This window comes from Zeugodacus cucurbitae, chromosome X (genome assembly GCF_028554725.1).
Source record: "Zeugodacus cucurbitae isolate PBARC_wt_2022May chromosome X, idZeuCucr1.2, whole genome shotgun sequence".
Classification (NCBI taxonomy): domain Eukaryota; kingdom Metazoa; phylum Arthropoda; class Insecta; order Diptera; family Tephritidae; genus Zeugodacus; species Zeugodacus cucurbitae.
The window spans coordinates 27,542,999-27,559,141 of NC_071672.1; the positions used below are offsets into that span (position 1 = coordinate 27,542,999).

A 16,143-nucleotide genomic window follows, 5' to 3' on the forward strand; every position below is an offset into this window, starting at 1 on the left:
TAATATATTAAATAATTTTACCTCATCTGCCACATCGACATTGCGTAGAGCCGCCAGTTTTTTCTCCAAGTCTGCTAACGAACTTTTGCTAAGTCCACCAGCTTGGCGTGGACCTGTATTACACTCGATAAATCCAGCACATGCACTTACACTTGAAGCACTTCCACCTGCACCGCCAACTAATTAATAGAACTGTAGAAAATCAATTTAACTTTATCCATCTTACTTTACCTTCAGAGTGTGGATCTATAGGAGTGTGAGCAGATGTACATGAAGCAGCACCACTACTAGTTCGGACATTAGCGCCAGGAACTTGATACGAGGATTCCAATCCTTCAATTACATTTGTTGTAACATGCTGAAAGTCGGAACCCCCACTTATATCAAGAGATGTACGACGAGAGTTGTATACAGATGAACCACGAGCAGAATTTAAAAACCCTGTTGGAGTACTTTGACCAAGTGATTGCGCCGATGTTATAGGGGATGGCTTGCTTATCTGTATAAAATGAAATGATGGCGGATCTTTAAGACATTCCTATTAAGTTCCAAACAAATACAGGCACGCAAACAACAAATATATATGAAAAAACGAAAGATGATGGATTGGAGAAAATAAACAATAAAATTGGATGGATTGTCAACTAATATTTTTGCTGACAACTTATAAATGTTTACCATCTTATATTTTGGATGTCACTTGAGGAAGTAATAACTTTATAACATTCTATAACTAGACATTAATAACAATCAAGCATGACAACTGAAAAATCAGTGGTGAGAATTAGTTGAAATAATTTACACAGAAACAGAAAAATGAAATATATAATTTAAATGGTAATTCAGAATTCCAACACTTTTTACTACCTCATCTTGATGTTGTTGCTGTGAAGGCGTTGGGGCCGATGCGAGCACTGTGGTAAGTGGTTGCGTCGTTGACTGCTGGCAGATCTGATTTAGATCTGTATTGTTGTTAAGTGAAGCTACAACAGAACTAGCAAAAGCATGAGCATGTGTTATATTTTCTAATTCGATTTTCAATTGTTCCAAAGTGTTACTGTTTGTATTATTTGAGCCAACGGCTGATAATATTGACGGAGTAGTAACGGTATTAGAAAATGCCATAGATGTTGGTGCTGCAGTTATCATAACTGAGGTGCTAGGGTTCGACAAAGTATTAGTACTTATCTCTGATACAATTGCACCATCACTTAAATCCGGAATAACATTTCGATTATCTTCTTGCGTTTCAGTCGAGGAATGTGGAACTATATCTCTTGCGTCGCCTATCCCCTCATCTGTTTTCATGAACACAGGTGTGAAATTCTTTTGGTTAGCTTGTGATGTTGTAGTTACTTCCAATGTTCCATCCCCACAGGATGTAATAACAGGGTTCACAAGAAAACGTGATATCTTTCTACCTACAGGTATCGCAGATACCGGTGGTATTGCTGATGTAGCACCATTAATTCTCTGCACCTGATCACCGATATTATCTTGACCTGGTTTCATGTTAATATTCTTAACTGAGGCTACTTCTGTAAACTGTCCTGCAGATGTTTCATCAGAATCTTTTGGATTTTCCGGTGTTTCTAAAGGAGAAACTGTATTTGACGCATTAGTTGTAACTAATGTATTGGGCACGTCAAGATCTGCTTGAGGCGGCGAAGTTAATATCTCGCTACATATTTCCACTTCATTATTAGCATCATTCGGTGGGTTTTCCATTGTAAAAGCCGATGTTGATGACGTAATTGTATTATCAGGGGTATAATCAGATGAGAGGGACGTGTATTCCGATGCAGTACTGGTTTTTCGAGACGCCGAACCAGATCCAACTACATTGTCACTGCTGTTGTTGGCCGTTTCTGATGTTGAAGTGGATGAAGACATCGATGTCGTTGCTACGGTAACGTTGGTTGCCATATTAGGATTTCCCGCACTTATTATTATTCCTGGAGATGATGTGTCTTGATCTGCTGGTTGACTATTTGAAATTTCCAGACATGGCGAATTTAAAGGTGGCGAATTTGTATCTGACGACATGACATTAGATTTGGCAACTATGGAAGAGCCAACATTTGAATTAAGTGGCTCGGCAGCCAGTATAGTAGAGTCAAACATTTTAGACATGTCACTCGAAGTCTCATCACGCTAAAATTATGTGTGTTTTGATTATTTAATAAAAAAATTATTGAAGTTTGTGTGCTTGATTAATCAGAATATTTGACAAAGTTAAAAATGTATATAAATAGATAAACAAAAAGGAAAAACATGATTATAGATCAACTAAGTGCACTATTACATATATATAGAAATGTGTGAATACAGTCAATGTTATTAATGACAGTATATAAAATTTCACTCAATAAATAAAGAAAAAAGACTCCTAGCAACACGTCTGTCATAATATTTCATTGATAGTGAGAAATAATACTATTTTAAATTTATATTACTAATGTACGTACATGGCATATAATCAGAAACGAAAAACAATTTACTTAATTAACATGTTAGTCGTATCGCATTAGTATTAGGTGCGAAAATTCATGAGTATACGCTTAATTCCAAATAACCAAAACCATAAAATAAGTTAACCAAAATCCGGAAAGTTATTTGCATAAAAAAAAACTTTCACAAAATAATTAATTGTTTAAATTTTATAAATCTAAAAGTAAAAGTACTGCTGATATTCAATTCGATTTAACTTTAGTTTAACCAGAAGTAAAGTAAGTAGTAGCTCTGATGACTTATTACAAATAATATCTTTTAAATAAATTTAAAATTTATATTTTTAATGAAATGAGGTCGTCATTATAAAACAAAATATTATTGAAATGAAAAAGATGTATGCATTCAAAAAAATTTAACAAACTGAAAATTTATAGGCATCTTCTTCTTAACTGGCGTAGAAACCGCTTACGCGGTTATAGCCCATCGTATATGACGAAGAAATACGTTTAGGTTGAAAGAAAAAAGAACAGTGAAAATTATTGCTCTTAATTATCGTAGCAATCATTTTAATACCCACAAAATTATTTTGTCATATCTTCGAGCTATATATGTATGTATGTACATATATTTATTTCTTTTAATGCCAACACAAGTTTTTACTTTCTGATATTGAAATCTATTCTTTATAATAATGAAACCAACGTATATATAAACCCGATTTTGCAGACACTCACTACGTTTTTGTCAGTTTAAAAAACATTAGTCCAAAAGACTCAACCAACATAAAAAATACTATATACGTATAAATTATATATGTGTAAATTTTATGTTCACATATCGTAGCAAATTTCCTTTTTGTCCAAAGTTTATATAGTAAAGAAAAAATATATGCAGATTTTTTTCGGTATTTATATATTTCTTACACATTTTTGCTTTAAAAAAAATTACGGTTGAATACACTTTACAACAAAAAATCATCATTAATTTTAAAACTAGCAGTTCTTGTTGTTGTACTGGCTCCGCTAAGCTAATACCATAGCTATCCCAGCCATCACGTCAATATATACCAAACATTGATTCATTAGTGAATGAAGATTTCAGTAATTAGTTTGGTGGTTAATGCGTATGTTTAAGTCCATGTTTTCTTTTATATTTCTATGTTTAACCACCACACCACTCTTCTTAAATAAAAATATATTTATTTGTACTTGCTCATTACTTCACCACTTGATAAGAACGAAAACCACAAACTAAACTATCTCATGTAATAGTAACACATAAAATACGCATACTTTGGAATAACGGTACAGCAAAGCAATTTTTCAATACTTACTCAAATCAGTATGTGTATGGGGAAATTTTTGTTCTCATATCACCTTTTTTTATCAAATCATGAAATTGTGCAAAATTAAATATAAATATTAATCATCAAACAATATTCACCAATAATTGTGCATTAATTATTATAAATCTTTAAACAGTTTAGAGTTAAATTCTTCACTGTACGCAGAGCAGGATTTCAACAATTATTGCTGAGCGAACATTTCAAATAGCGATGATGTGCGTTAAAAATATTGTATTTCAAAAACAATCTAAGTAAAAAAACGATTATAAATTTTTAATATATAAGCACATAATTTTAAATAAACATAAAAAAATGTTCTTGAATTATTTCATAGTATATATATATATTTACCAATTTCACGAATACTTTATATTAATTAAAAAAAAAAGTTACTTTAAAATAGTGTAAGAAAGCCCTTGCTACTTTTTGAAGTTGGTTAAAGTCTAAATATTAAAATTTGCAATCGTTTATTTTTTATTTTAACTTAGAAATGTAGTTCAAAATTTATATACTTTCACAAAAGGCGTTCGCAACAAATAACTTACTTAATGCTTCTAACCAATTACAGTACGGTGCTGGTTTGTAAGTGAGCTAAAAAATTACAAACTTTTATTTATATACAGCTGTGCCCGTAAAGATACGTAAACATTTCATATACTATGAATTTGTTTATGTGCTACAATTATACGTTAATTTGATGCCAAGTATACAAGTATGTGCTTATACCGTAATTTAAATACTTACAACAATAACTATGCTTATGAAATAGTACTAAAATTTTAACATAACTATAATACACAAATTATTGAATACTCATCTAATTGACTATTAGGCGAACCCTTTCAATTTTAAATTTCTTTGAGAGTTAAGAGTTAATTGAACGGTTTAATAGTCAAAAAATCTAATCTAACCACATTTGTCCCACTTTAATTCATAGAAAAATAAAAAAGTATACATTTTATAAGTGTAATTAGAAAATGTACGTGTATTGTCTAGTACAAATTTTGTAACCATACTTTTCCAATTTCAATTGTGCCGTTATTCTTTTCTAATTACACTATTTTCTTTATATAAACGCTATAAAACTAGAACACTTACTGATCTATGCCTCTGATGAGTTCTGAATGCTGAGCGCTGACGAGTTAAAGACGCATGACGGACCTATTTAAGTAGTAGCGTTTGCAAAAAGAGAATATGTATTGACATTATACTAGAATCTTACATGTACAAAAACATATAAAGCCATTATAAAGGAAAAAAATTGTTAATAATAGTGGCTGAGAGTATACAGCTAAAGCGTAATTTTAAAATTTCATAGTAATGACAAATTGCTTAGGACTAGGAAAAACCAATAATATTGGTATAATAATATTCAATATTGCAAATTGGCCATATTTTTAAGAAAATTTAAGCAGAAAAGCTTTTTTGTTTCTACAAGACGATAATTAGAAAAGAGTTTATAGATAAAAATATTTTGAGTCTTATTAGATAGTATGAGTTACAAAAATTTAGATAAGTACAAAAAATACTATTTATATGAGAAGATCGAAGCAAAGGGGTATTAAAACTGAAAAATTAAACAATACCACGACTCTGTGCTTATCATTATTCACATAAGCTTCATACTATAACCACATTATGTCTTAAACAACAACAAACAACGCTGGCTTAAATCACAAAATCACTGATTACAGTTATTTTCATGTTTATAATGTAAAAATAATGGCCCTCAAATTTGAAATGTGAACAAAAAACTTAGAAAATGTGGTCAGATTCGATCAAATGCTAGCTGTCTCCGTTTCGCAAATCATACAGCGCAGCGACTTGTCCACGTCCTCTGACGCATGCGCAATTGTGATGCGCTTTTCTTTGGCGGCTTCTAAATGACATTAAACGTTTTTAGTGAATAAAAAACAACTTTATTTTCATTTGTCAGATATATATTTGTATAAATTCTCGTATTTTCGAATATATGTCTTACCCGCTTGAAGAACAACAAAGCAGCGGGGGCCGATAGATTACCGGCAGAACTATTCAAATACGGCGGCGAAGAACTGATAAGGTGCATGCATCAGCTTCTTTGCAGAATATGGTCGGAAGAAAGCATGCCTGACGATTGGAATCTCAGTGTGCTCTGCCCAATCCATAAAAAGGGAGATCCCACAATCTGCGCCAATTACCGTGGGATCAGCCTCCTAAATATCGCATACAAGGTTCTATCGAGCGTACTGTGTGAAAGACTAAAGCCTACCGTCAACAAACTGGTTGGACCTTATCAGTGTGGCTTTAGACCTGGAAAATCGACAACTGACCAGATATTCACCATGCGCCAAATCTTGGAGAAGACCCGTGAAAAGAGGATCGACACACACCACCTTTTTGTCGATTTTAAAGCTGCTTTCGACAGCACGAAAAGGAGCTGCCTTGACGCCGCGATGTGTGAATTTGGTATCCCCGCAAAACTAATACGGCTGTGTCAATTGACGTTGAGCAACACCAAAAGCTCCGTCATGATTGGGAAGGACCTCTCCGAGCCGTTCGATACCAAACGAGGTTTCAGACAAGGTGACTCACTATCGTGCGACTTCTTTAACCTGATGCTGGAAAAAATTATAAGAGCTGCTGAGCTAAACCGAGAAGGTACAATCTTCTACAAGAGTGTACAGCTCCTGGCGTACGCCGATGATATTGTATCATCGGAAGCAACAACCGCGCCGTTAGTTCTGCTTTTTCCCGCATGGATAAGGAGGCGAAGCGAATGGGTCTGCAGGTGAATGAGGACAAGACGAAATATCTCCTGTCATCAAGCAAACAGTCGGCGCATTCGCGTCTTGGCTCCCACGTCACTGTTGACAGTCATAACTTCGAGGTCGTAGATAATTTCGTATACCTGGGAACCAGCATCAACAACACGAACAATGTCAGCCTCGAAATCCAGCGCAGAATAACTCTTGCCAACAGGTGCTACTTTGGACTGAGTAGGCAATTGAACAGTAAAGTCCTCTCTCGACGAACCAAAATCAAGCTCTACAAGTCGCTTATCATTCCCGTCCTGCTTTACGGTGCAGAAGCTTGGACGATGTCAACATCAGATGAGACGACACTAGGAGTTTTCGAGAGGAAAATTTTGCGCAAGATTTATGGTCCTCAGAACATTGGCAACGGCGAATACCGCAGACGATGGAACGATGAGCTGTACGAGTTATACCACGACATTGACATAGTTCAGCGAATAAAAAGACAGCGGCTACGCTGGCTAGGTCATGTTGTCCGAATGGACGAAAACACTCCAGCCCTGAAAGTGTTCGATGCAGTACCCGCCGGAGGAAGCCGAGGAAGGGGAAGGCCTCCACTCCGTTGGAGGGACCAGGTGGAGAGCGACCTGGTTACACTTGGGATCTCCAACTGGCGCCGAACTGCGAAGGAGAGAGACAGGTGGCGCACTATCGTCGATTCGGCTATAACCGGCTAAACGGTTGCAACGCCAATCACATACATACATGTCAGAATCAGGCAAAACTGACAAATTAAAAATTATATTTCTTAAAAATTTTAGACATAAAATTACTTCCAAATATTCACTAAGAAGAGAAAATATAATTAAATTGAGCATTTACCGAATCTATTTTATTAGAGGAAAAACTAGCGAAATGGGCAAAAATAATATTTTATGAATCATATTTACAGAGGTAGTCAAAATTATTTACACATCGGACGTTTTTTTACAAGTTTCACACAAGAAGCTTTCGCTTGTTGTTGTTGTTGTCGAAGGGTAACAAAATGCCATGTTGTTGTAAACCCTGTTCTATTCCTGAGGGAATGAAGTCAGTTTGGCAAGAATAGCTAGAAATATGGCGGAGGTATAAGCAAATGAACTGAAGACTCGCTGTAGTCAAAAGTATTTACACACATTTTTTTTGCGTCAAAAGTATTTACACACAACATGAACTGTATTATCCTGTTCTTGTTTAATGATAACTTTAAAATTTTAATGTTCAGGATAAGTTCCTATTCTAAGGCGATAAATTCATAATTGGTTACATTACCATTCGCATTAATAACAGCCTGCTTTATGGTCCGAATTGATTCAACCCAATTATGCGCTAAGTTAAGAGTAAATTTAGACCAAATGTCGGTAATTTCCGCGTTTTCGGTTATTATATCAATTGTCCTCTGCTATTTAACGAATGTCCAAATATTTTCAATAAAGTTTAGGTCGGGGATCTGCGGAGGTCAACTTGATTTGTTTCACTTAACAGTTTTGTTGGTAACGATCTTTTATGGAATGGAGCATTGTCCTGTTGTAAATTGTTGTCAATAGTTGGAAAAGGCAGACTAACCACTACAATGGCATGTTCATGTAAATTCAGATATATCCGGATGATTTAGGGTCCCTAAATTAGTAACAAATCTCCAAAACAGAAGTAAGGAAAATTTCCCCAAAAAATCATAATGTCACTCCCGACTCTATTTAGCGTCTAAACTGCATTATTCTTCTTCTCACGTGGTAAATTCATAAAGCGTTTACTAAAGAAGCCCTGGAACTAAAATTCAGCCTTATCTGTCCACGACAGGCTTTAGGATGCATTTTAAAGCAAATGAGAGGCATATCAGTTTTTTGGTTTCGGAAGTGGTTTACTTTATGCACAACGTAGATATTTATGTTACTATTTTTAAATGTCCTTAACAGTGTAGCATCATTAACTGTTCATGCAATATGCTCATTCGATGCTGCTGCAATATTAACAGGACTAATTGTGGGATTTTGTATGACAGTTCCTACTAATCTTCTACATTATCTTGGAGTTATCTCAGGCTTCTGCCCAGTACTCTTTAAAGTATCCTTGCAATTGTTCGTCTCTTTCTTTTTAATAACATTATAAACAGTATTTCATCAAATTCTATAAATTTTAACTAACTCCTAAACCGAAACCCGAGTCTTAAACATAGTAACAGTCTCCAATCTAGTTATAATCCTTAATTCCTTTGGTTTCGGCATTTTATTTACCAAATTTTATATTTTAAGGCTAAATTATGTTGTTATGAATGCAATAGAAGCCAATCACTACTCTTGCTTAAACCAAATTCAAGGATAAAGGCTAAATCACCGTGTGTAAATACTTTTGACTACTGCGAGTCTTCAGTTCATTTGCTTATATCTCCGCCATATTTCTAGCTATTCTTGCCAAACCGACTTCATTCGCTCGGGAATAGATCAAGGTTTACAACAACATATCATTTAGTTACCCTGCGACGACAACAACAACAAGCGAAAGCTTTTTGTGTGAAACTTGTAAAAAAACGTCCAATGTGTAAATAATTTTGAATACCTCTGTATTATTAGTCATTTAGCTTTATGTAAAAATCTACATATTTAAGAGTACATAATTAATATTAAGATTTTAGTTAAAAATTTAAATATTTACAATAATAACAATTGTTTCCATGACACCGTAAACCAAGAAAAATTTCAATTAAAACATCAAATCTTTAATATCAGAATTCCTAACAACTACTAAACAATTTTATGGGTTGAAATTCTGACTAAGCTGAGTAAATAATCACAATATTTAAACTGGTCTACATTCCGCAAAAACAATTTGTATAGTTGAAGACAACTATTTTAAGGAGGTAGCCGCATACTTATATTCGCTTCAACTTGTGTTCACATGTAATATTTATAAAAAAAGGTAGCGCACAAAGATAGCGAGCAAACAAAATTCGAATCCAAGTCGGCTTTTAATATATGTATACCAGTAATTTATTAGGTTGAAACCCGTTTATAAATATTTGCAAATTTTAATTCCAACGCCATATTGGATGGAATGTTATATTTTTGATATATAGTTTTTTTTTTTTATTTTAAATAACTTTTATGACTAAAACATTATATTTCAGTAGCTTTTTCATTTGAGCCTAAGTTTGCTCTGCTCAATCCTCGAAAAGGGAGAACCCATAATTTACCGTGAGATAAACCTTCTCAATACCGCATATTAGGTGTGAAAGACTAAAGCTAAAACTGATTGGTTTTTATAAGTGTGGCTTTGGATCTATCAATTTCACCATGGACCAGTCATTCACAATGCACCAAATCTTGGAAAAGACTCGAAAGAAAATAATCGATACACACACATTTTTAACGATTTTAAAGCTACGAAAAAGAGCTTTACTATTTCACTGGCCATCAGTTCTGCTTTTTCATATTTTCCATACCCCACCTAAAAATATTTTCCCAACCAACTTAAAATAAAAGCGTGGAAATATGCAACAGACAGAATAAGATCGTATATAAATTTGGGGATGCGCACGAAATAATTGTTAGTTAATATGAAAAAATTGTTTCTTTTCCGACCGACCTCAAAAAATTGCGAGATAATAACCGAAATAGGCACATATTAAAAAAGAATTTTATCAAAACACAAGACATACACATATAATTTCGAGAGTTCGATGACACTATTGCATAGTCATCAGAACATGGAATTAGTGAAATTTCCTCTGGTGGTAGAGGTTTTCGGTACACCACACCGTTCCCAGAACAGCCGAGCCTACTGAACCCTTTTATATTTAGCTAACAATTACCAAATAATTTTGAAGAATACTTAACGAGTTACACTGTCATGAGTATTTCTTTCCTACTGGAATTTTATTATTAAGCAATCTTTAGTTATAATTTTTGTAAACTTTTGTAATAGGAGTAGCAAACTAATTAATTTGCAAAACGTATTTCCTGTATCATTTATCGCTAACTTATAAATATATAATTTTATAGAGGATTTGATATGATATACGAATAGCACAATGCCGATATTAACGAACGACTTAAATATGGAGATTGAAGAATTCTGTTATCTCGAATGCATCAAATTGAATGCTATCTTCAATGGTATCTAAGACTAATAAGTAACATGTACCCCTTAACTTTCGCAAACTCATATAGTATTTTGGAAAAAAATTACATCTATAGATTCTTAGCTTTTATTTAATAATTAAGAAAAGTTCACATACCTTATCCATGTTACGACAATATGTTGGCACAGGTATCTGATTGGGGTTTAGTTCAACTTGTTGTATTATGTCATTAATCATTTCCGCGAATACTACTGATTGATATTTTGACAATAGATCTTGAGCAATCTGTGGAACATATAAATTTAATAATTATCATTGTTGTTATAAAAATATGCTTACCAATTTGTTAGCAATTTCAGTTGGATTCACATCGCGTATATCGAATTTGAAAGTTATTGTTTTTGGTTTATTTTCCATATGGCAGTTTATGAGAGTACCGTGTTCTATATCAGTGACACTTAGCTTTGGCACACGCTCGTTGCCGCTTCGATTAGAACGGCGCGACTTTTGGCCGCGAGCTCCTTGTTTCTCTTCGTTAGACAACTGAGTATTATTATTCGGTTTTACTGTACTTGAACTAGTATTTTTCGTCGTTGGTGGTACACTTTTATTTGCAGTAGAGTCTGGTAACAGGTTCGTAGTGTTGGTACCGACAGTATCGTCAACAATTTGTGATGGTGTAAATGTAGGAGATGGTTGAGTAACTGATGGCGTTGCTGTAGTAGTTTGTGGCATTTCCGGTTTTGATTGCGCATTTGGAGATTGCGTATTTTGAATTATTGGTGGTTGCTGCACATGCATTTGCTTTTGATAAATTGTGGCCTGTACAGAATTTGGTTGCTGAGATTGCTGCACAAATTTGGTAGTAGGTTGCTGTTGAACAGGCATTTGCGATTGTATGTTCTGTTGATTATTTATCTGGCTTAAATTACCATCTTTATGTTGAGAAAATTGCTGTTGATGCGTAGAAATTTGATGCTGCTGAGAGTCTTCGTGCTGAAGTGTAGCCTGCTGCTGACTTAATTGATGAGTATTATTAACTTGCTGCGTATTCGGCATCTGTTGGTTTAGCTGTTGCATAGGTTGCTGATTTTGCTGGGCTAGTTGTTGCGAAGGTACCTTCTGTTGCATAGGTTGTTGATTTTGCTGAGCTAGTTGTTGTGAAGGTACCTGCTGCGGTATTAACTGATTTGTTTGTGTAAACTGTTGATTCACAACCTGTTGGGTTTGCTGATTTATCTGTTGTTGTGTATGCACGTTCGCAATCTGTTGGGTTTGCTGATTTAGCTGCTGCTGTTGTTGTTGTTGTGTATGCACGTTCAGTTGATGTTGAGAGGTATTCGTTTGGTTTAGTTGTTGCGATATTATCGGTTGTTGGTTACTGGGTTGCTGCTGTTGTACTCTCTGCTGTTGCTGCTGTTGTAGCAATTGATGCGGCATCTGTTGTACCATCTGTTGTATAGATTGTGATGTCACAACAGGGATTGAAACTGAATTGGAAACTGGCACTGAAATAACAACTGGTTTTGACATAGGTACTGTTACTTGCTGGTTAATAAAACTTTGCGGTCCGTTATTAAATGGTAAATTTCCTTTTGTAGGAGAAATTATTTGCATCGCTGAAATATCTTGTATAGGTGTGGTGGAATTCTGGAAAGATGCCATTTGAGGTTGTGGCACGAAATGAACTGCAGTTTGCATTGCTCCTGATGTTATTATTGACTGTGTTGGCATCATTTGTGTATTATTAGAGTAAAAATTTTGGTGTAAAATAGGCCGCTGGTCCACTGGCTGTCCTGACGAAGTCTGTTGTTGGAATGGAACACCCACAGAAGTGTCGGTTAAATGTTCTTTATCAGTCTTTCTAGCAGCGTCTGTAGTTACATTTGGAACAATGTCGCCAACATTTTCAGTTTTAGTTTTCGATTGTTTTTGATTGTTTTCATCATCTTCTTCTGATTCGGGCTCTTCATCTTCTTCTTCCTCCTCTTCAACATTTGGAGCCAACATCGCTCGTTGCTTTTGCAATGCTAACTTTTCCAACCGTGATTTCTCATTTTGCAACTGCAACTGAGTTTGCCTTTGCATCCGTTCTTTCAGTAGAGAAAACACCTGAACTTTTAACATTCTAACAACGGCACGCGAGTCTTCTTCTGTGATTATATTTTCTTTGGTCATATCTTGACAAATTTGTTCACAATCATCAATTTTTATATCATACTCAAACTGAATAGCCTCGTTTTCTTTGTGCTTAGACGATCGTTTTTTAGGATCAAGAAACCGAAGCCGAAACTCGATAACGTTATTTTCAGGATTACTTAAAAATGCTTCTGTAGCTGTTGGCTCCACACGTATACCAATGTCTTCCTCAAAAAACTCTGAGTTCAAAAGATCCTTACAACTGGGTCTGTTTTCTTTTTTCAGTTCAATGCATTTCTCAATTATTTCACGCACCTTAGGGTCTTCTACTTTGGCTAATGCTGCAGGTTTAATTCCTGAAATAACTTTCTTGTATATCTGCGCAGGTCCTTTGCACTCGCTGTATGGATATTCAGACACAGCCATTTCTAACATGCACATGCCGAAAGCATAAACATCCACGGACTCGTCATAATGTTCTTCGTACATTTCTGGTGCCATGAACTCAGGAGTTCCAATCACAGACTTGGCATGTGATCGATTTTTCAATGTTGCTAATCCCAAATCGCCTATTTTTACGCTACCAGTCGTACCAGTTATAAATATATTATCACATTTCAAATCACGATGAATTATAGGCAAAGGACGAGTATGTAGGAAATGCAATCCCTTCAAAATTTGTCTACACCAAGACTTCAAAACTTTTGGATTGATCTTCTTAAACCGTTTTAGATATCTATAACAGAGAATTCAAAATTAAAAGGCAATATTGCATTTTTGATTCCTGCTTACGATTTCAAAGTTCCAGAAAGCATTAACTCTGTGACTAGAACAATGTTCTTTTTTCGAGATACTGAGTTTTCCCAGTATGTGTAGAAGCGTACAATATTGGGATGTTGCAATTTCTTCAGCATGTCTGCCTCTTCACGAAACCTCATACGTTCACTCTTTTTAACTTGTTTGTCCTAATAAGTTACAAATATTATAACCGACAAAAACACTTAAAAGTGAGTACAAACTACTACGCAGCAGATTTTTCAACAATTCCATATTTAAAGACTTTACAATTTCTGTTCCTTTAATATAAAGTTACGACAAGTGAGCTACTTATACAGCTTGGGATATTATTATTATTTACATCCCATTTTATTTATTTTTTAGATATAATTCAATAGCTTTTGAATATAGAATGTATTAAATGAAAACAAAAATCAAATAATGTGAACTATATAATGCAAATAGTTATGTGCGAGGTTGAAATTTTCACATAATTAAATACATACAAAATATAACTAGCATAAGTAATTGTAGCCAACACTATTGCGTCCCATATTGACTTCAAGAATTAAAAAATTGCTGTATAGTAGTTTTATCACAATTTAATCATTTGTTATACCAATAATTCACACCAAGCAACCGCTACTCCAGTTTCTGTATCCAATCCTCGGTACACAGTTTTAAAAGAACCACGACCAACTTCCTTATCGTACTTGAAAAAACGTCCACACGGTGACATAGCAACTGGTTCATCGTCATCATCTTTATAAGAGCTTTTCGTAGAAGATATTGTTGATTGTGTAGAAGTTGTAGTTCTGGAAGTGCTCGAAGAGACAACTTCAGTTGTGATTGGTATGGTGACTGCAATAGGAACTATATCCTCGAAACTGGCACGTCCCGCGCTTTTCAGTGTAGCCTTTTGAAGAATACTACTTTCGGCAATGTGTTCCTCAATTTTTTCTTCTACTTTAAATCCTACACGTTTTCCGGTTGAAGTTGTTACAATTGTATTCACTGCAAGTGCTTGTGGTTCAGGATCTATTATTTCATCCTTCTTTAAACTATGTGGAGTGGTTATTTTAACTTCTGAGTTACTAGTACGACTAGGAGTGCGAAACTGATTTTCCAGATGTTCGGCTTCCCTTGATAGCATCTCGATATTATCATCGTAATCACGAGGAAACTCCGTCTCAAACTCAAGGTAATTGGTGTTAGTATTTCTCGCAGATTGTTCGACATTTTTTCGAATAAAACGCATCGGATTGTTAAACTTTTGACAAATTGGTGGTGTTATGAGCGCTGTGTCCGAGCATGATGACATAAGTAGCCCAGAGGAAGCTGCTTCTCTTCCTGAATTTCTCTGCGGTCTGTCCAAGTTCAAGTCCGATTTTTGAGTCATCTTGGTGGATTTCTCTTTGCTGTCTTCAAATGAAATAGTACCTACACGACGTGTCGCGGAAACTGATGAAGTCTCATTTTTTTTTGTATCATCCATACCGTTGTTTGATTCTCTTTTAATCACAGTAACACAATTCTTCCCATTGTTATTTATGGTAATAAAATCCTTATCTCTTTGGTGGAAATTATATTGAGTAAGATTAGTGCATGCTGGTTTGGATCTTATAAGACCCTTTGACGATGTATTTGGTTGATCACTAAATAGCTCAATCTTACTACAAGACGTATCACGTGTAAAATCCTCTATAGATGAAAGTGATGTTCTTGATGACAGTGATGACTTACTCTTATTAGATAGTAATCCTAATAATGCAAAAGTGTCTGATTCGGATGTGGATGATGAACTGAATTTAAATATTTTCTTTGTATCGCTCTTTTGCACTGTGAGTGGATAATTTTGCAGAGAATCCTCAGAATCAGTAGTATAGCTTGGAATGATTCTATTCGAGCGGTGACTTGGCGCGTTAACTGTAGCCTTTTCCTTCAATCTGTTGGCTACAATGGCTTTACCAAAATTTTTTGTTCGATTTCTCTCGTTATTTTTATTTAATGAAGTTGTTGAAAATTCCAGTAGTACTCTATTGAGAATATTTGGTTTCTTTTCCGAACGAACAATAGGATGGTCAGCTTTTCGCCAACGTTGCAAAAATAATGATGATGAGGAATTTGTTGGTTTTATTGAAGCGGTTTGTGATCGTTGCTTAAGCTCTTGTGGATGACGGTGACAGTGATGATGTGAATATCGTGTTGAATACTGACGTGCATACCCTAAATTACCAGTGTGTTCACTGTGACGTGGGTAGTTGCATTCTTTTTTTGGAGAAGTTTTTACTTCTGATGTTAAATTTTGTGATGTAATTAATGATGATTTTTTTGTTGATTTTTTGATATCAACTTTCTTACTAATACTTGGACCGCTTTCAGTCGTTGAACTCCTTAAAAAATTAAAAAAACAATGCGATTAAAAAGCGATTATTATTACAATCATTTCGAATACTTCAAAATATATAACATACAATTAATTACAGCATGCAACGGCTTGATAATAGAAATATGCATAGGCATATTGTAATTTTTTTTTGTGAAATGTTAAAGTAGCTCAAGTCGATATATATTTT

The 16,143-nt window shown here is 34.7% G+C and overlaps 1 protein-coding gene across 8 annotated transcripts in view; it reads right to left on the reverse strand.

Annotated features, from left to right (window-relative positions):
* LOC105219285 (mucin-4) overlaps window positions 1-16,143 on the reverse strand; it is a 29,435-nt gene that overhangs the window by 9,582 nt on the left and 3,710 nt on the right. For 6 of the 8 annotated variants that reach the window (XM_029044909.2, XM_011195323.3, XM_011195320.3 and 3 more), the window contains 8 exons: window positions 14,187-15,960; window positions 13,583-13,755; window positions 10,991-13,526; window positions 10,808-10,936; window positions 4,898-4,960; window positions 868-2,154; window positions 232-499; window positions 22-179 (listed from right to left, as the gene is read on the reverse strand). In XM_029044909.2, the coding sequence (XP_028900742.1) occupies window positions 22-179; window positions 232-499; window positions 868-2,154; window positions 4,898-4,960; window positions 10,808-10,936; window positions 10,991-13,526; window positions 13,583-13,755; window positions 14,187-15,960 (6,388 nt within the window). The remainder of the gene's footprint in view (window positions 1-21; window positions 180-231; window positions 500-867; window positions 2,155-4,897; window positions 4,961-10,807; window positions 10,937-10,990; window positions 13,527-13,582; window positions 13,756-14,186; window positions 15,961-16,143) is intronic. The other 2 variants (XM_054235507.1, XM_054235508.1) reach the window with 2 other exon arrangements.